Raw genomic sequence first — 20686 nt, 5'->3', positions numbered from 1 at the left:
GGGCGCCGGGTGGGGGTCGCGCGCGGGCGGCGGCGGGGGGGGGGAGGGGCGCGGCGGGCGCGCGGGGGGAGGGGGAGGGGCTGCCCGCTGCCCCGGCTGCGCGCGCTTCCGGTTCTCGCGCCGCGGCCCCGCGGTGTCCCTTCAGTCGTCGTCTCCTCCCCCCTCCCGCCCCGCAATCAGATTAAAACCGGAGCCCTCCGGCCGCGGGCTGGTTTTCGCCTCTGAAGCCGCCCCTCCGCGGCCCAAGGCGAGCGCCCTCCGTCGAAGGTCTCGGGGTTGGGGCGGGAAGCCGCGGGGAGGGCGGCGTGGCCTTGGCCTCCGCGCCTAGTCCGCCGAGCGGGGCCCGAGACCAGCTCTCTCCCCAGGGAGCCCACCGAGCGCACCGGGCGTCCTGGGGTGCCAGGCCCGGGCCGCCTCGCCGGGGAGGGCGGAACGGCCCTTACCCCCATGGCGCTTACAGTCGAGACAGACGGCAAACGAGTCGCACAGACACACGAAGCGGTTGTGGGGAGGTGCAGCCGAGGAGCGAGGAAGGCGAGTGGGGAATGGCCGCAGCCCGTCTGTCTGTCTCTGGACACACGGTCCAACCGAGGACACTTTCCCTTTGCTTTTCTCCCGTGTCGTAAAACTAAGCATGGCCTTTCACAGCGGCAGCTAGGCCGTGAAGCTCGCGGCTCAATCAACTTAAAATTATTGTAGATGCCAAATGGTGGCTGGTCGTTGGTGAACTTTTGAGGAGCAATGGGCTAAGGGTAGTCGTTGAGAGCGTTTACGCTTCTGAGGCTTTTTCAGCATAGATCTGGCAAGCATCTTTGTCGACTGGCCTCGTTTGTGATAAGAGTTTGTACACTATGTTTGTTTATGTTTGCAAAATGCATTTTGAGAATTTTGTTACCAACAGAAATAAGCAGTTTTACTAAAATGCTGTGTTTCCTACAGACTTTAGAATGTGCAGTTAGACTGTTGTCCTGAAGTTGAATGTGTTAGCTCTGTTACTGGGAGCTGTTTGAGGTTCTGTTTGGTCTGTGATAGGTCTGCTGCATCACCAGTAGATGGCAGCCCCTTCTAAAAATGCTTTTTTTTCCACAGGTCATCCCGTGTATTTGTAATGAATTTCCAGCTCTAAAGTAGGGTGTTTTCTTGTGCTTGAATTGCCCTGTTTCTAAAACTGGGTTGAAGTAATTCTCTAAAGATATTTCTTTAACCGTTATTTCTATCAGTTTTAAGTAGGTAAACCCAATAAATACATTGATTTATCCCGCAATAATAAATGTGCAAGGTCTTAGTGCTGTATTGGGAACAGGATGTGGTCTTGGACTCCCTAGAGCTTGCATTCTGGTGGGGGAGACAGAAAACAAGCCCTTGCAATCTGTGCTAAGTGCCATGAGAAGAGGGTAGCGTGCTGGGGGGATACAGCCGGGGCTCCTAGACCTGTCGAGGGGAGACGTGACAGTCTGCCTGGAAGAATAACTTGTAGGAATAGGCCACATGAAGAGAAGGAGTAGTGTTTCTGGCAGACGGAATAGAGTATTCCGTGAAAGCCTGCAGGTGAGAGAAAGCAAGGCAAGCACATTTGAAGATTTGAAAGAAATTCGGTATGACTAATCGGAGCTGTTTTGAGGGGAGATCTGAGTTCACTTGTGGAAATGTTGAACAAGAGACTCCTTGCCCTCAATCTTATCATAGTTCCACATCCTCTACGAGGAAACTAAGACCCTTTTCATTCATCAGATGACAATACTATACAGTCTTTGTTGAATTTTGGCTATTTACCGTGTGTGTGAGGGTCTCTGCTGGGCACAGAGCGTGCATTCACATGATACAGGCCCTGCCCTTAGGCTCCTTAAGACTCGGGGAAGCAGACATGCCAGTAAACACAGTTCAGAGTGTTAAGTAACCTGGTTAGAAATCTCTGCAAGGCACAGTGGAAGCATGAAGGAAGGAAGGACCTGGAGCAGTGGGGACATAGTTTGGGATGAAACTTGAATGTAGGAGTTAATGAGGTGGAAAATGTGGAAATGTGAGGGTGTTCCTGGAAGAGGGGCAGTGTGGAATAAAAGAACATGGACTTTGGGTTAAAACAGTTTGGCCTCAGGTCTTGCATTCACATCTTACTGTGAAATCCACAGTAAATGACAATTTCTTTGAGCCTCAATTTACACACCTCTAAATTAGAGAATCCAGGAGATGATAGATAAAAAAGCTTAGATTAGTGCCTAGCATATAATTTTCCTTTCTTCAGAAGTTTTCTTAAAGTGGCATGCCTTTACTTACATTCTCAGTATGTCAGCAAGATCACAGCCTGCTGGGATTTCTCAGCTCCCCAAATTCATTTCCATTGAATTCACTTCCATTTTGAAGCTGCGTTTCACTGCCCCTTTGTGATTCTGCCAGACTTGGGGTGTCTCATGTTAAGTTTCCAGCTCTGCCTGGGGCTTACTTTATTTTTACAGAAAATGCCTTTGTACACGTAAAATTTATCCTGTGTTGAGCAACTTTTTATCATTGTTAATCTTAACCTAAGTTTTACAAATGATAGCTAAAAAAAGTGAGCAGATAAAGGTTATACTCATAACGTCATTAAAAAATACAGAGTGTATGTATTGTTGTTTATAATGAGATGAAACTGTTAAGGCTATTTTCATTTTGGGAAAAAGCTGAGTAGTTGATTACTCTTTTAAAAAATCATAGAAAATAGGTTATCTTCTTTTCCATAGAAAATGTGGTCGTAATAATTGTCCAAAATGTTGTTTGTTGACTGTGGCAGCTTTTACTAGGAAATGTGTGTTGTTTTGTTGATCATGGTAGTTTCCATTAGATGTAGAATTTCCTAATGATATTGTTATGGGGGGAAAAATCGGTGAGTCACAGTGAAATAGACAAGTATCATTTCCAGTAATTTAACAACATTTTAAAAATCTTTTATAGTTTCTTTCAGTGATTTAGTACTACATCTTTTTTTTCTTTTCTCTGTATTCTAACTTATGTCTTCTGAAATGTAGTGTTTAAAAGGCCTTTTCACTGGAGATAGGATGTAGAAAATATGTAATTCCATCTTTGATGCTATGTGTTTAGTCTGTGGGATTACACTTGTATCAGTGTAGATTAAAAATCGCTGCACTCTTCCTGAAGAAAGGAGTATATGTATGCTTAAAAGTAGCTGAAGAAAGAAAGGAAACACTAGATGAATTTGTCAAAATTAAAAGTTTTTAAATAATTATGGTTGAGTCATATTGGAAAAATATTTGTATCAACATGATAGAAATAAATTTGTATGAAGAAATGATATAGGCTAATAAGAAAAACACTAAGTTCTGGTAGACGGATGGACAAATAATATGAAGAGATAGCTCACACAACTAATGGAGATTTAAAGAAATATAAAACAATGTACCATTTTTCACCTATTGTGTTAGTAATGACTTTTTAAAAGATTCCCATTGCTGCCTTATGTGCTTCTGATGAGCTATAATTCTTTCAGAAGACTTTAAATATTTTAATTTTAATTACAGAAAAAGCTTTACGTACCAAAGATATTAATCACAGTATTATTTTGTTTGGTAAAAAAAAAATACAAATTATGTACATTCACTGGGTGGAATATTATGTAGCTTTTAAATATGTTTCTATTTAAAATGTAGAAAATATTTGTGATAAATGGAAACAGGATACAAAATGTGAGGATACAAAATTGTACATACAGTATGTTTATGACTTTTTAAAAGTTATGGAAAGATAAGACTGAAAAGAAATTAGACAACATTGTAATTAAGATTTTGTCATCCTTTTTTCTTTCTGTTGTATGTTTTTCATGTTAGGAAAAAAAGGCTAGTGACATATTTAGAGGGGAAAAAAGACACTTCGTGTTTGAAGTGATTTTATACCTTTTCTCAATGACTAAAAACAATAGCTTCGATACAGACGTTAAGAATGAATTTCTTCTGATCTCAAAAAAAAGGAAGAAGAAAGAATATGTAGGCCTAAACTTCACAGTTATTAAGTCAGTCCTGCTAAGAGCCAGTACCTAGTTGCCCTCTCTCTCTCTTTAAAAAAAAATGTTAGGGGCAGGCCCTGTGGCCAAGTGGTTAAGTTCGTGCACTCCGCTGTGGCAGCCCAGGGTTTTGCTGGTTTGGATCCTGGGTACGGATATGGTGCCGCTCATCAGGCCACGCTGAGGCGATGTCCCATGTGCCACAACTGGAAGGACCCACAACTGGAATATGGACCTATGTACTGGGGGGATTTGGGGAGAAAAAGCAGAAAGAAAAAAAAAAAAAAGATTGGCAACAGTTGTTAACTCAGGTGCCAATCTTAAAAAAAGAAAAAAAAGATGTGGTAAAATACATATAACATAAAATTTACTATCTTAACTTTTTTTTTTTTTTTAGAAAGATTAACCCTGAGCTAACATCTGCCACCAATCCTCCTCTCTTTTCTGAGGAAGACTGGCCCTGAGCTACCATCCATGCCCATCTTCCTCTATTTTATATGTGGGATGCACCCTCACAGCATGCCTTGCCAAGCAGTGTGTAGGTCTGCACCCAGGATCCAAACCAGCGAACCCTGGGCCACCAAAGCGGAACTTGCGAACTTAACCGCTGCGCCACCAGACCAGCCCCTATCTTAACCATTTTTAAGTATACAGTTCAGTAGCGTTAAGTACATCACATTGTTGTGCAACCAATCTGTAGAACTTTTTCATGCCCATTAAACAAGAACTCCTCATTTTCCCCTTCTTCCAGCCATTGCAACCACCATTCTACCTTCTCTAGGTATCTTATATAAGTGAAATCATACAGTATTTGTCTTTTTGTAACTGGCTTATTTCATTTAGCAGATTGTCTTCAGGGTTCATCCATGTTGTAGCATGTGTCACAATTTCCTTCCTTTTTCCAGCTGAATAATATTCCATTGTATGTATATGTTATATTTTGTTTATTCATTCATCCATCGATGAACATTTGGATTGCTTCAGCCTTTTGTCTGTTGTAAATGCTGCTGCTATGCACATGGGTGTACAAATATCTCCTGAAGACCCTGCTTTCAGTTCTTTTGGATATATACCCAGAAGTGGGATTGCTGGATCATATAGTAATTCTATCTTTAGTTTTTTGAGCAACACCATACTATTTTCCATAGCAGCTGCACTATTTTACATTCCCAGTCACGGCGCACAAATGTTTCAATTTCTCCTCACCAGCTCATATTTTCTGCTTTTTTAATATTAGCCATCCTAATGGATGTGAGGCGATAATCTCATTGTAGTTTTGATTTCATATCCCTCATGATTAGTGATACTGAGCAAACATATCTTGCCATATGTTTGCTGGCCAGCCCTCTCTTTTTTTATGTCTCTGCACATAACCATGAAAACCTTAAATTCTACCCAAATCCTTTATGAGTTTTTCTAAGTGATTCTCCTCCCATTTAACATATTCCGTCTCTCATAACCCATTTATTCTCATTCTTACCCAGTCTACATGTCTTGCAGTTGATTATCTAGATGATCTACATCTTTAGAACCTCCTTAGGTGTAGTTTTATTTATTTATCTATTTACCTATTCATTCAGTCATTCACTTATTTATTTTGCTCAACTTTGACTCAGTAAATTCTCTGTATAAAGCTATAAGGGCATAGAGCCGGCCCCGTGGCCGAGCAGTTAAGTTCACATGCTCTGCTTCGGTGGCCTAGGGTTTCATTGGTTTGGATCCTGGGTGCATACCTAGCACCGCTCATCAAGCCATGTTGACGCAGCGTCCCACATAGTAGAACTAGAAGTACCTACAACTAGAATATACAGCTATGTAGCAGGGGGCTTTGGAGAAAAGAAGGGCAAAAGAAAGGCCACAGATATTAGCTTGCGACCAGTCTTTAGGGGAAGAAGAGAAAACTATATGGGCAATCAGAAACTATTCCCTAGACTGGAGAAAGGAATGCTTGTGTCCATGGGCAGGAAGATAATCATCATACTTCTTGAGTAGGATAACATTTGAAAATTTAGTCACAATAATTTATGTACGTGTTTGCCATTTTTTAAACTTAAGCATGATCATGTAGATCAGAATTCAAAAAATTTAAAAGACTACACTAGGAAAAGGTTCTTTTCCTGTACCATAGTTACCAATTTTCTTCCATGGAGGCAACCAAGTTATCAATTTTTACACACCTCTGCAGTATACTGCACATATTTTCTTGCACTTTTTATTTGCCATTTTTTAAGATCTTATAGTTAGATCGCTATGCACCCAGAACTGAGTTGTGGGAACATACTGAGCATGGATAAGTTGAGCTCAGCCCATAGTATAGAAAAGCTATGTCTTGTTCCTCTGAAAATGTGTGCATGTTAAGAAAAGAAATGTCTTAAGATTTCTTGAAAATGAAATTAGAAAGCATCTTTTAACTGACTTTTTTTCCCTTATAGTTGATTATGGAAGATTCCCACAAGAGTAACACTTCAGAGACAGCACCTCAACCTGGTTCAACAGTTCAGGGAGCTCATATTTCTCATATTGCTCAACAGGTAAGGCAAGGCTCAGCCGAAATATTGAGCCAGTTAGTAATATTTTGTATGCAGAATAATCTGTCGTTTCAGATCTCTAATTACAGATGTTTAAAAAAAGAACCAATTGGGCTGGCTCTCGTGGCTTAGTGGTTAATTTCAGCATGCTCCGCTTTGGTGGCCTAGGTTTGCTTCCCAGGCGTGGACCTACACCACCCTGTTGTTAGTGGCCATGCTGTGCTGGCAGCCTACACATTAAAAAATAGAGGAAGATTGACACAGATGTTAGCTCAGCAAGAAAATAAAAAAAGAAAAAAACCCATAAAATGTTGAAATGTATGGAAGGAAGAAGGTAGATTTCATTTAAATATCTTGTCAAGATCATTTGGTTTTATTTTCTTTAATACAGAGTATATTTAGTGTTGTTTTATTATGTATATACTTCTCAAAACTTGGAGAAGTAGATTTCATCTTATGTGGTACATGATTATGTAGATTTTTTTTTTCAGAATAATTTTGCTGCTGCATAAGAAAAATGAAAACTTATTTGGTTCTTTGAACTAACTTGAAACAGAGACTAATAGTTTCAGGAGGTAAACCATCTTCAGTCGATTTATTGTGGATATATGAGAAATATTTTTGCTGAACTAGAAAACAGGCATATTAGTAGAGAATTTAAATTGACAGGCATACATATTGCAGAACTGATGATATTTTTTAATTTCAAATTGTCTGGTTGATGCACCTGATCCACTTGAAGGAAAACAACTGAGAGTATTTGTTGCCAGTGATAAGATTTGAACTTTTGAGCAAAAATTAGAATTTTGGAAAACTTGTATTCACCATTATGAACTTGACAGCTTCCCAGTAGTTTCAGACCTTAGTTACAAAATTGAGTTATAAAATCACGCATTGGTATAAGATCCATTCAGAGTGCAAGACAGACCAATGGATTTTCTTGTTAACAGAATACATTAAGTTCAGATTGTACATTGCAAACCACCTTTAAGAAACTATAACCTGTTGAGTTTTGATGTGGTATCAAGGAAGAATATCCACAATCATCTGGAAAGACTATTAAAACATTCTTCCCTTTTCTAACTACATATCAGTGTGAGGCCAGACTTTTTTTCTCATACTTCAACCAAAACAACATGTGGCAACATGGTTAATGTAGAAGCAGATAAGAGAATTCAGCCAATAAGAAGAACTCAAACATTAAGGAGCTTTGCAGAAATGTAAAACAGTACCATTTCTCTCACTAATTTTTGGGGGGAATTAGTTAATGGAAATATTATGTTATTAACATGTAATAGATTTGTTATTAATTTATTATTAAAAATGGATTGTTATTTTTAAATGAATTATTAAATATTTTTTAAATTTCTATTTTAATTTTAAATGTAAGTATTAGTATTAAAAACCCATATAAATAAAAGTTCTTTGGGGTCTTCAATAATTTTTAAGTGTAAAAAGGTCTTGAGACCAAAAAGTTTGAGAACCAGGGACCTAAAGGGTTAATCCTTCAAGCTTGATGCATTCTTCTCTATTCTTTGGCTATCTGTGAAGAATAATGGTATCTTCTCCAGGTGGTGCTGGAAAAATCATGATGGAGTGTTTTAGTTACCTTTCTGTTAATAACTTCCTTCACAGAAATGTTTTAATTCAGTTGGCTTAGTTATATATTTCAGTTATTTTGGTTAGATGTGTATGTTTTCACAGTTTCCTCAGAAGCATATTTACAGTAAGGTAGAATAAGTGCGTTTCTAGGTGGTAAATAACTTTATAGTCATTTTTAAAAATAACGTCACTAACTTTATATCCAAATTCTTGTGGCTTGACTACTTGATTAGACTCTAAATTCTGTAAAGGAGAGAGTATCTAATACAATAATATATATTCAGTCATTTGGTATAAGCTGGGGATATAGCAATAAACAAAAGACTCTCTCTCATGGAACTTGCTTTCTAGTTTTGGGAAGACAGGCAATAAAACAGATGTGAGTTGGTAATATGTGCTGTGGAGGCTGATAAAGCGGGGTAGGAGGGATAGGGCTTCGTTGGTGGGCATGGGAGAACTTGCCTTTTTATGTAGGGTGGTCAGAGAAGTCCTGTCTGTGGAGATACCTCTTCAGTGATGTGGACGAGGAGTTGTAAAACTCTGAGACTCACATGTGCTTGGCATGGTTAAGGAGGAGCCAGGAGGCCAGTGTGGTGGGAGAGGGATGAATGAGGGGAGTGATACAAGATGAGGCAGAGAGGTTTTGGGCTGGGAGGGGAGTGCCTGATAATGTCGGCCTGTATGCCACTCTTAAGATTTTTGGCTTTTAATCTGTGAGAGATGGGGAACCTATGGAGTGTTTTGAGTAAAAAATATTATCTGACTGATATTTTAATAGGATCACTCTGGTTGCTCTGTGGAGTGGAAGCAGGAAAATCAGTTAGGAGGCTCGTACAGTAACATGCATGAGAGACGCCAGTGGCTTGGACCAAGTTGGTAGCAGTGGTGGTGGTGAGATAAAATTAGATTCTGGATAGAACTTGGTTGTAAAGTCAACAGTGTTTGCTTTTGGATTGGATGTGGGTTTTAGAGAAAAAGAGGAGTCTCAAGATTGACTCTACAGTTTTTGGCTTGAATAGCTATAAGAATGGAGTTGCCATTTATTGAATGGACAACACTGGAGCATGTTTTTCTTTTCTTTTTGGGGGGATGTTAGCGATCAGGAAATTGGCTTTTAGGTATATTAAGTTTGTGATACTATCTGTATTCATTTTCTGTGCTGCAAAATGAATTACCACAAATTTAGTGACTTAAACGGCACACATTAATTATCTCACAGTTTCTCTGGGATCAGGCACTTCTTAGCTGGGTTCTCTGCTGCAGTTTCACCAAACTGCAATCAAGGTATTGGTTAGGGCTGGGTTCTTACCTGGAGGCTAGACTGGAGAAGAATCCACTTCCAGGCTCCCTCAGGTTGTTGGCAGAATTCATTTTGTTGCAGCTGTAAGACTGAGAGCTTCAGTTTTTTGTTGGCCGGAGGCCACTCTCAGCTCTTAGAGGTTGCCTGCAATTCTCTGCCAAGTGGCCCTTTGCATAAGCAGTTTACAACACGGCCGTCCAGCAAGAGAATAAGAATGAGTCTACTAGCAGGATGTAGTCTCATATAACATAATGAAGGGAACGATATCCCATTCCTTTGCCATAAAACGTAACATAATCACAGGAATGACATCCCATCATCTTTGCCTTATTCTTTTGGTTAGAAGCAAGTCACAGGTCCCTCCAATATTCAAGAGGAGAGGATTACATAAAGGGGTGAATACCAGGAGGTGGGGCTCATGGGGGCCACCTTAGAGTTTGTTTGCCAAACCAAACAAGTAGATTTGTCCAGTAGGCAGTTGCATATTTTTGGTCTAGAGTCCAGGGGAGAGGCCCAGACTAGAAATGTAAATTTAGTTGTTGTGGTTATTTGGGTGGTATTTAAACTCATGGGGTGATTTCTAGCTTCCATTTAGGATGTGGAAAGCTGGAAAGGGTATTGCTCCCACCCTAGAACAAGAATAAGCTGTAATATACTAAATTGTAAATTCTGTCAAACCGACAGAGGTGGGATGTGGGCATGGCTCACCTGTAGCAGAGCACAGGAAGAAGGCAAAGCTGTCGTATAGGGGGAAAGAAGAATTTAGCTAAATTTTTAATGAATTGCCAAAGTCTAAGTGTAAGCTAGTGTGAGAATATAGAACCCTTGGGAGCTACAGACATAAGGGTAACACCCACTTGTAGGTTTTTCTCCAAGGACCTCCAGTAGTTGCTCATGAGAAAGATTGGGGAAAGCAAGGAAGACCAGGGAAACCCTTGCTCTGATGAGGAAGATTGGCCCTGAGCTAACATCTGTAGCAGTCTTCCTCTATTTTGTATGTGGGATGCTACCACAGCATGGTGTGTAGGTCCGTATTATTACTTTTTAAGATGGGAGGAATTAACAGCCTGTTTGTATACCAATGGGAATGATGTAATAAAAGGGGAAAATTTGATGATACAGGTGAGAGAGGACAATCCTGGGATGATGTCCTTGAGGAGGGAAGTGGATGAGAGTTAGTCTACAAGTGGAAAAATTTATTTTATATTTGCACAGGTACATCATTCATAATAAGAAAGAAAGTACTTACAAGTTAGGTGGGTAGAGTGGGGATGAGATACTCTGACATGTTTCTTTTGGTAACTTCTTTGTTTTTCAGTGAAATAAAATGCTTTGAGAAGATAGAGAGGAAGGAAAAAGTATGAAATAGTCTGCTAGGACAACAGGTGATGTAAGTGGACTGGGGATATGTGGTAGGATCGCCGGAGAGCATTAACAGTCCCCTTGAGGCTGCTGATCATGAATTTAAAGTGAGACTGTTAAGGTTAATTGTGTGTTGTTCTCCAGTCAGATTCAGGTACGTGTAAGAAGGTTACAGGCATAGAGTACGTGAGTTAACAGGGTTGCTGTTCAGTCAAGGGACTGCAGTGAAGGAAGAAAAGGACATTGAAGGTGGATGCAATACAGTGATTATGGTGCTGCACCACAAAGTTTAAACTGTATAAGGAAGAAAGTGGGGACTTCATGGGGTCAAGAGCAAGGGAAAGATAGTAGGCTCGATGGATTATAGGTTCCTGGGGAGTCCCAGAATTGTTGAGAGTCCAAATAGTAGAGGTAGTGAGTTGGGGAAGTAGGTGCTACTCAGAGAGATACTTGAATTTGAGATTATGGGGGGATGCAGTTATTGGTAATTATAAGATTTAAGTAAGTGGTTCCAAACTGGAGTGATACTGCTTCCCCACTGAGATGTCTGGAAATATGTGTGTGGGCGGGGTTGCCACTCGCATTTATTGGTCAGGGATCAGAGATGCCAAATGTTTGGCATTGAAGAGGATATTTCTGCACAAGGAAGAATTGTCTTTCCCACAGTGCCTGTCTAGGGTCTGACAATGGGAGTGGATGGCTGAGGAGGCTGGAAGCCATGGCTTTGGAGGAGAGGAAGCATAAACAGAGTCCCGGGCATGGAAGGATGATGTTTCATATTGAAATCACCCCAAATTATGTCAGGAGTAGTATTGGAGAGAATAGAGTGATCCAGGTACTAAATGCTGAAAGAAATGTGGGGACATGACAGCCACAAGGACAGTCTGCTGCTGTGAGCCTCAAACTTGGGAGTTTTCAAGGAGGACTTTGAAGAGGCAGTGGTCTAGAAGTAGCAATGAAGAGCAGAGGAAACACCACCCTATCTGTAGCGCCTGGTATGCGGAGTGCAGGAGAGAGCTGTGAGAGAGGCAGTGTTCTTCAGAGGAGAGCTGAGGTTCAATGACGGCATCAAGGTGAATTTCATTTAATTACAAAGTGTGTGCAGATTGAGAGGCATCCTTGCTTAGTGGAAAGAACAATGGATGCCGTCAGACGATCTGGTCTGAATCGTGATTTTGTCACTTAGTGAGTCTGGAACAGTGACTAAGTCACTTATTGTTATTCCAGATGACGTTCATCATCTGGAAATTGAGGATGTCAGACGGTGATCTCTAAGGTCTTTTACAGCTCATAACTTTCAGTAATTCTCATATTGTAGAGAGATTTTATACTTTAACCATGTACGAATGGGAAAACGATGATAGTAACAGCTAACATTTACTGTGTCCACTGTGTACCAGGTGCATTTCTAGGCATTTTATGTGTTTTAATGCCTTCAAACCTCATGTCAACCTACTGTGTTTTTGTAATCCCCATTCTAGAGGTCATACAACTAGTCAGGCTAGATACGTGATTTGAATTCCAGCAGTTTGACTTTTGTCACAGTTTGGGTTTCCCGGGAAGCAGACTCTGAGGTGGAGACTAGCATGCAGGAGGTTTATTATATGGTCCTTTTGGGATTACCACCTGTTGGAGGGAAAGAAAGGAAGAGAAGGAAGCAGGTTTGGGCAGAGGGAGAAGTTGGACTGTGATTGTCTCAAGGAAGGCCTCAACTGACGCCATAGGGAGCTTTGAAGCTGAGATGACTCTTCAGAATGGGGGTAACGGGCCACGAGGCCTTTATATCCCTGCATGCACCAGTCATTGGCTCTTGACTGACCTGGGAAGATGTGTGCGCGACCTCGGCTGAGGTGACTCTCATCAGCCAAGGCAATTCCAGAGAGGGCTGACAACTGAATACTGTCTGCCAGCATCTGGGGCATAAGTCTTTTACTAGTGAAAGGGGATCTGGGAGTTGCATCATAGTGTCCACTACAACTCCAGAGGTATTACCTTGACAATCTATGATAAGAGATGAATGTTCCCCAAAATATAGAGTGAATGTTCTAATCTACAAGTGAAGTGTAGTAGTGGCAAAGTAGTATTGTACTATGTTAAGATAGAGTTGGTGAGGTTACTGAAAATGTCTGGATTTTGGAAACCCAACAGGTCTTGAGTACATGTGAGTTTCTCAAAGGAAATACGAGTACACATAGTAGCATTCTCTGTTGATAAAAGCTGCTTTTGTGGTAATAGGACCAACAACAACAATTGCCCCTTGGAAGAAAATTTAGTACATTGTATCACTACAACTATTCAGCGGAACCATGACCAGCAAGTTTCTGTCTTTAAGATTAAGACTCCAACTTTGGTGAATTCATTTAAAAATATTGAAGTTGTATCTCAGATTTTTCATATTCAGTGCATTTTCCTAAAAAATATAATTGAGTACTTATTTTACTTAAGAAGCAGTTGTGTGATTCTTTGATTTCTCTTCCCACTAAATAATGGAATGTGAGTGATTCTGGTCACAAAATTAATAAATCAGGTATTAATTTGCAATACAAATCTGAGAATCCGTGGTAAAATTTTAAAAATGTTTAGTATGCACTTGAAAAGAAAGTAGATTCTGCAGTTGTCGGATGCAAATTTATGTATAATTATTGTCAACTTTGTTGCTTGTGTTGTTTAAATCTTCTGTCTTTTATCACTTTTGTCTGCTGGTTCTATGATTAACTGAGAGAAATGTATTAATCTTCCATTATAATTGTGGACTTATTTCTCCTAGTGGTCATCAATTTATGCTGTGTGATTGAGTGTGTGTTATGAGGCAGTGTTATTAAATGAATGTAGATTTTAAATTATTGTATATTCCAGGAGAATTGTCTCTTTGTCTTTAATTCTAGAAATGTTTTTTACCTTCAAGTCTAATTTGATACTAACTTGGCATTAATTTGGTAGTATCTTAATGGCATCTTTTTTTCTCACTGTCAAATTTTCTGTGTCCTTATGGTTTAGGTGTATGTCTTGTTAACATTATATACCTAGATTTAAAAAAAAAATCTAGTCTCCTAGACTTTTTTCCCTCCAATTTTTAGATACTGTGAATTGTGCTTAATGAACATTCGTGTACATGTCTGGGCTGCACATGAATTGCTTGGTCATAGGGTTTGCAAACATTTAATTAAAGAAGATACTGCCAACAGTTTTACAGACTTCTTGTATCAGTTTACAGCACCACCAGAAATGTATGAGAGCACTATTGATCCATTTAAGTGCCCAAAATTGGTATTGTGAGTTTAAATTGTAATGGTTCTGGTGGATATGTAGCAGTATCTCATTGTGGTTTTTGTTTGCTTTTGTTTGCTTTTTGAGGTATAATTGACATATAACACATTAGTTTCAGATGTACAACATAATGCTTTGATATTTGTGTACATTGCAAATTGATCACAATACGTCTAGTTAATATCTGTAACCATACGTAGTTAGAAAAATTTTTCTTGTGATGAGGACTTCTAAGATTTACTGTTGCAGCAACTTTCAAATATGCAGTACAGTATTATTAACTATGGTCACCATGCTGTACATAACACCTCCATGACTTACTTATTTATAACTGCTTGTACCTTTTGACCCTCTTTACTCATTTCACACTCTCTCCACCCTCTGCCTCTGGCAACCACCAGTCTGCAATCTGTTCTCTGTGAGCTTGGTGGGGGTTTTTGATTTGTTTTAGATTTTACATGTAAGTGAGATCATATGGTATTTGTCTTTCTCTGTCTGACTTATTTCACGTAACATAATGCCCTCAAGGTCCATCTACGTTGTCACAAGATTTCATTTTTTATGGCTGAATAATATTCCATTGTAGTTTCTTAGACTTTTTTTTTTTTTGAGGAAGATTAGCCCTGAGCTAACATCTGTTGCCAATCCTCCTATTTTAGCTGAGGAAGACTGGCCCTGAGCAAACATCCGTACCCATCTTCCTCTACTTTTTATATGTGGGACGCCTGCCACGGCATGGCTTGCCAAGCGGTGCCATGTCCGCACCCGGGATCCAAACCAGCGAACCCCGGGCTGCCAAACTGGAACATGTGAACTTAACTGCTGCGCCACTGGGCTGGTCCCATCTTAGACTTTTAATAGAACTTTTGGTCCCTGTACATTTATCATAATTACTGATACATATAGGTTTAGACCTACCATCTTATTTCATGCTTTTTGACCCACATGTTCCATGTTTCTTTTTCTCTCCTTTCTTGTTTTCTTTTGAATTATTTCTTCTCGTTTCATCCTGCCATCACTGGTATAAATTTGGACTGTACATAAACTTGATTACTACTTTTTCAGTGATTATGCTAATTTCAGGATACCTACTTAGTAAAGTCTAAAGTTAATCAATAACTTTACTCTCCTCTCAGATGATTCATTGACCTTAGAACATTTGTTTCCATTTATCCTCTAACTTGTTGTCATTGTTAGGACTTAATTTTATCTTTCTTTTAATTCCATAAAACATCATAATTATTTTATGCAAAGTCAACATTACTTGTTTCCCCCCCCCCCACATATTTATCACTTTCTTAGCTCTTCATTCCTTTTTACATGTCTAAGCTTCCATTTGAGATTACTTTTATTTTACCTTTTATTATACCTCTAAAGTATATGCTTTAGAAAAACCTTAGCATTATACATATTTTGAGCTGGATAATTCTTCTTCTTCTTTTTTTTTTTTTTTGCAGGGAAAGATTTGCCCTGAGCTAACATCTGTTGCCAATCTTCCCTTTTTTTTTTTTTCCTCCCCAAAGCCCCAGTACATAGTTATATCCTAGTTGTAAGTCATTCTAGTTCTTCCACGTGAGCCGCTGCCACAGCATGGAAACTGACAGACGAGGGGTATGGTTCCGTGACCCGGAAGCGAACCCGGGCTGCCAGAGTGGTGAGCGCTGAACTTTAACCACTAGGCCATCAGGGCTGGCTTGGGCTGGATAATTTTTTGCTGTGGGGGACTGTGCATTGCGGGATGTTTAGTAGTTTCTCTGGCCTCTGCCCTTTAGATGTCAGTAGCATCCTCCATTGTGACAACCCAAAATGTCTCCAGATGTTGCCAGATGTCCCAGGGGGGCAAAATCATTACTGGTTGAGAACCATTGTTATAGAATTTCCTTTGATATAAATCTGCTAATGGTGGTGACTTTTCTGTTTTTGTTTGTTGAAAATACCTATTTCATCCTCATTTTTAAAAGATATTTTCCCTGGGCATAGAATTCTAAGTTATTTTTTTAGCACATTTAAAATATCATCCTGCTGGCTTCTGTCTCCTCTTTGAGACAGCCTTTGAGAAGTCAGTGGACTATTGCTGTTTTAAACATAATCTTTTTTCCTTCAGCTGCTTTTAGAGTCTTCTCTTGATCTTTAGTTGTTTTGCAGCTTCTATTAATGTTGTATTTAGATGTGGGATTCTTTTTATTTATTTCATATGGGAGTTATTAGTCTTCTTGAATCTGTGGATTGGTGTCTTATCATTAGCTCTATAACATTTTCAGCCATTGTCTCTTCACATTTTGCATGTGACCCACTTTCTTTGTCCTTATCACTCTGTCCTCCATGTCTCTTAATCTTTCAAATATTTCCCATCTCTTTGTCTCTCTGTGTTGCAGTTCAGATAATTTCTTTTTGCCTGTCATCCAGCTCACTATCCTCCCTCTAGCTTTGTCTAATTTGGGGATATAGCTGAACAGTGATTTTAAAAATTTCTATATCTTTATTTCTAGAAAATCGGTTTAGTTTTTTCAAATCCACTGTAGTTTTCTGTTTCCTGAAGATATTTTCCAGCTTATCTTGAAGCATAATCTGCTGTTTCTGTAAACATAGTAAGCACAGTTGTTTATAATCTGTCTGACAGCGTCAGCATCTAAAATCCCTTAAGTCTGATTCTGCTGTGTTTTCGCTTCTTGGTCATGGTGCCTTGTGTGATTGGTTATTTTTTATTCCTTACTATCCATTAATCTTGAAAAATTATTTGTGGGAATTCTTTGTGTCCTAGGATCAGAGTGCCTTTCTCCAGAAAGAATTTACTATTTGGCAGGTGCCTGGGGAGCCAGTTTCAGGGTTTGAGGCTCTTTTTGTCTTTTTGGACCATCTAGGTGATGTTAATCTGGGCTGTAAGTCTGCTGGAGAGCTAGTTACATCTTCTTCAGCCCTTCCCTCCCCAATACCCACACAACTTTCATTCTGTGACCTTACCCCAAGGGTGTGGCTCTTTAGAAGTCCCAGCTTAATAGGGCGGTCTCCTGTTTTTACCTAGAGAAAACCCTGGCCTTTTATGTCCCTCCCTCCTTTGGGAGCAGTTCATGTCTGCCTTGATAGGTGATTCTGTTTACTCTTTATTTGTTCTTCCTCTGTCTCAGATTTTGGCCTGATAATTTTAGAATCTAAAGTCTTTAGAATATGAGTGAAGCAGAGGACAGAGAAGTGTCACGAAATATGAAGGATCTGAGATTTTACCCTGCCTGCAAGCTAACAAGCTAGATTGCCTCAGCTTCATGGATGCTGGCAGAAGACATGAGAATCCTGATTCAGAGAAAAAGGACTTTATAACTTGTGGCACAGCAAACAGCCTGAGCTTCATGTTTGCTCAGTTCCCCTTGCCCTCCAACCCCATGGGGTAATGCAGAATGGCTCAAGTGGATGTTGCACATGCAGTGGGTTTGCATCATTGCTGAGGGGCTACTCCAAGCTTAGGAAACTCCAAACTTTTAAAGACAGCTCCTAGCAAACCTGTCCAACATTTGCCCTGGAGGGAGACATTACCTTTATTGTTCTGCACAGTGTACAAATCTGCCCTTTGCCCTGAAGGGAGTACTATCTCATCTTCCAAAATTGTTCACCATACCAACATCCTTGAAAAGAGAATCCAGAACAAAAGTTGTCAGTGCCTTTGCTTGGAAGACATGTAGAAACCCAAGAAACCCACTGAGAATCGTCTCTCAACGAGAAGAATATAACAGTATGTCTCCTTTTTGTCCTACCTTCTTCATTTCTATCTTCCCGACAGTTTTTTCTAGATGACGGAAAACTAGATGATTTTATTTTTTTAAACTTTTGCCGCACATCTCCGTCCTCTTTCCATAAACACCCATATACTCTCTCATACATTTTTTTGATGTGAAATTTTGCTTTTCAGCCAGGCTTTTAAGAACAAATAAATTCCATATGTTGAGGCATATGTGTGCTGAAATAGTATATTTAAAATATACTTTTTAATCAGTATCTTTGTGATTGGCTCTGAAGGCAGTAACTGTCTGTTGTCTGTTGTTTCTATCTTAAAGGTCTAGCACAGCACCTGGCACATAGGTGACACTTACTGAGTCTTGTTATCTGTTTAATCCCAACTTAATCCTGATATTCAAAAAATAATATTGCCAAGATTTGCTTGTCTAACTACCTCACCCCTCCAATTCTCTGGTGTAGCGTTTCTCAGAATATGGTACACATTCCGCCACTAGTGGTATTGCAGATCTCTTTAGGTGGTGCATGGATGAATATTTTTATTTTGATGTGTTGAATTCAGAAACATTAGGTCTCTTATTTAGTTAGGGCATTGGCTGGAACAAGATGGATTCTCAACAATGAGAATAGCCCTAGTCAAATTTAGAGTATAAACCGTTTCTCCCTGGCCATGCTGACCTAAGGAAGCAGAGAAAGTTAGCTTCATCTTCTGTGCCCTACCCTTTCCTGTTGCTAGGCTGGAAGTAGAAAAATTGCTCAGATGTCTTGAAGTGAGGAAATGGAGAATTCAAGTTAGAAAAATCAAAGATAGACCCAGAAGAAATTATAGGAATAACTTCACTAAGTCGTAATGTCCAAAATTGGGAGATACTTTATTAATTCACTAAACAATGATTTATTTAGCATCAAATGTGCCAGTTGGGTTAAGACTCTAGCTGGGAATACAGTGTGGAGCAAAAAGAGGCAAGCTCCTCTCCCTTATGGCTCTTGCTGTCTAGTGGAGGAGACAAGACATGGGCCACATATTCACCCAGGTGTAAAACTGTGACCCCGAGAAGTGCTACTACAAAGGATAGCACATAGGCTACATAGGCTAGTACGAGAGCCTATAACAGGGGATTTGACCTTGTTGGGAATAGGACAGCTTCCCTAAGGAAATGACGTGGGAGTTGAGATCTGAATGTTGAGTAGGTGTTAACTTTCCGGAAGGAAGGGAAGACCTTTCTCGGTGTGCGAGGGAATATCTTACGCCGAGGCCCTGTGGTGGGAAGGAGCATGAGAAGTAGAAGGGACTGTCAAGCTGCACTGTGAGCAGAACTAGGGGAACATGGTTTACGATGAAGCAGGAGAGGTAGGAAGGAGCCATTCTATGCAGGGCTTTGTAGACCATGGGTAAGAAGTTCTTAGTAGTTGTTTTTAAATTACTGTTTTTTGTTTGGTTTTTAAATTAAAAATATATTTAATAACACAGTCTTTATTATATTTATTTCTATAGTTACCATATAGTTATGGCAAGTGGTTGTACTTTGTATTTATCATAGTGCAATAAGGTTTTCTTTCTAAGTACATTTGAATTTACAAAAGGAGATGCTTTAAAGAAAAATGATAAGTAAATAATTGTCTAGGAGCTATATGGATTTAGCATTCTCCTGAGAGCATGCTGTTGAGTGTGAATTCTTTACTTCAGTCAGTTTGTGTTTACCATGTGTAAATCCTGACTGTCCAAGAATCTTTTGAATCTTTTGAGACCTTGGAAGAGTGACATTTTGGGGCAAGTCTACAGCATAGGCTTAACTATTGGAAAAAATTTAAAACCACAAAATTACAGTTAAATTATCTTTACATTAAATAGTAAACTAATGGGCCAGCTCATGGCCTAGTGGTTAAGTTCATGCACTCTGCTTTGGCGGCCCAGAGTTTCGCCAATTTGGATCCCGGGCACAGACCTAGCACCACTCAGCAAGCCATGCTGAGGTGGTGTCCCACATAGCACAGCCAGGAGGACCTATGACTAGAATATACAACTGTGTACGGGGGGCTTTGGGGAGAAGAAGGGGAAAAAAAAAGATTGGCAACAGATGTTAGCTCAGGTGCCAGTCTTTAAAAAACAATTAAAAAAAGTAAACTGAAAGATGTAAAGATCTGATTGATTTTATTTTTCATTTGTTTTGAATTAATAGTACCAATCCATTAAGAACTGAGCAGATACCCTGGGCTTAAGGGTTTGCCACAGTTGATGCTGTAGTAATTAACAAATCATTATTCTAAATGTCAAAATAGTCTGTGCTTTCTTTTTCCTTGAAATGAAAAAGCAAAACAGATACACTTGATGTGTGGGAAGCAAACTGAGACCATACAGAGTAAGAGGTTGTAAAACTCCTTGATTGGCACCAAGAGGGATAAGATGTCTTGGAAAGAGCACTGGGCTCTGGAACCAGACAGGACCAACCACTATTGTGTTGGGTACTTTTCAAAAAACCTATTGTGGGAATTTTCAAACATATTCAGAAGAAGAGGTTATTAGGTTGAACTATTCATGGTTCCCATCACCCGGTCTCAGCAATTATTAACTCAGGGCTTCTTGTCCTGCCTCCTCCCCGCCCCTGCCCCCACCCTCAACAGCTAGATTATATTGAAGCAAATCCTAGATATCATTTCAGCCTTCAGTATTTTAGTGTGTATCTCTAAAATATAAGGACTCCTTTTTTTTTTGAGGAAGATTAGCCCTGAGCTAACTACTGCCAGTCCTCTTCTTTTTTGCTGAGGAAGCCTGGCCCTGAGCTAACATCCGTGCCCACCTTCCTCTACTTTATATGTGGGACGCCTACCACAGCATGGCATGCCAAGTGGTGCCATGTCTGCACCCAGGATCCAAACCGGCGAACCCTGGGCCACCAAGAAGCGGAACAT

At 39.9% G+C, this 20686-nt stretch overlaps 1 protein-coding gene across 7 annotated transcripts in view; it reads left to right on the top strand.

The window, feature by feature from the left end:
* ATF1 (activating transcription factor 1) overlaps positions 1–20686 on the top strand; it is a 46382-nt gene that overhangs the window by 811 nt on the left and 24885 nt on the right. For 2 of the 7 annotated variants that reach the window (XM_046663526.1, XM_046663536.1), the window contains exon 2: positions 6424–6522. In XM_046663526.1, coding sequence (XP_046519482.1) covers positions 6430–6522 — 93 coding nt within the window. In that variant the 5' untranslated portion in view covers positions 6424–6429. Of the gene's footprint in view, positions 1–69; positions 248–278; positions 535–6423; positions 6523–15568; positions 15705–20686 lie in introns of those variants that run through there. The other 5 variants (XM_046663542.1, XM_046663565.1, XM_046663518.1 and 2 more) reach the window with 5 other exon arrangements.

Source organism: Equus quagga, chromosome 1 (genome assembly GCF_021613505.1).
Source record: "Equus quagga isolate Etosha38 chromosome 1, UCLA_HA_Equagga_1.0, whole genome shotgun sequence".
In the NCBI taxonomy this organism is placed as follows: domain Eukaryota; kingdom Metazoa; phylum Chordata; class Mammalia; order Perissodactyla; family Equidae; genus Equus; species Equus quagga.
This window is presented reverse-complemented; position numbering and strand designations above follow the sequence as displayed.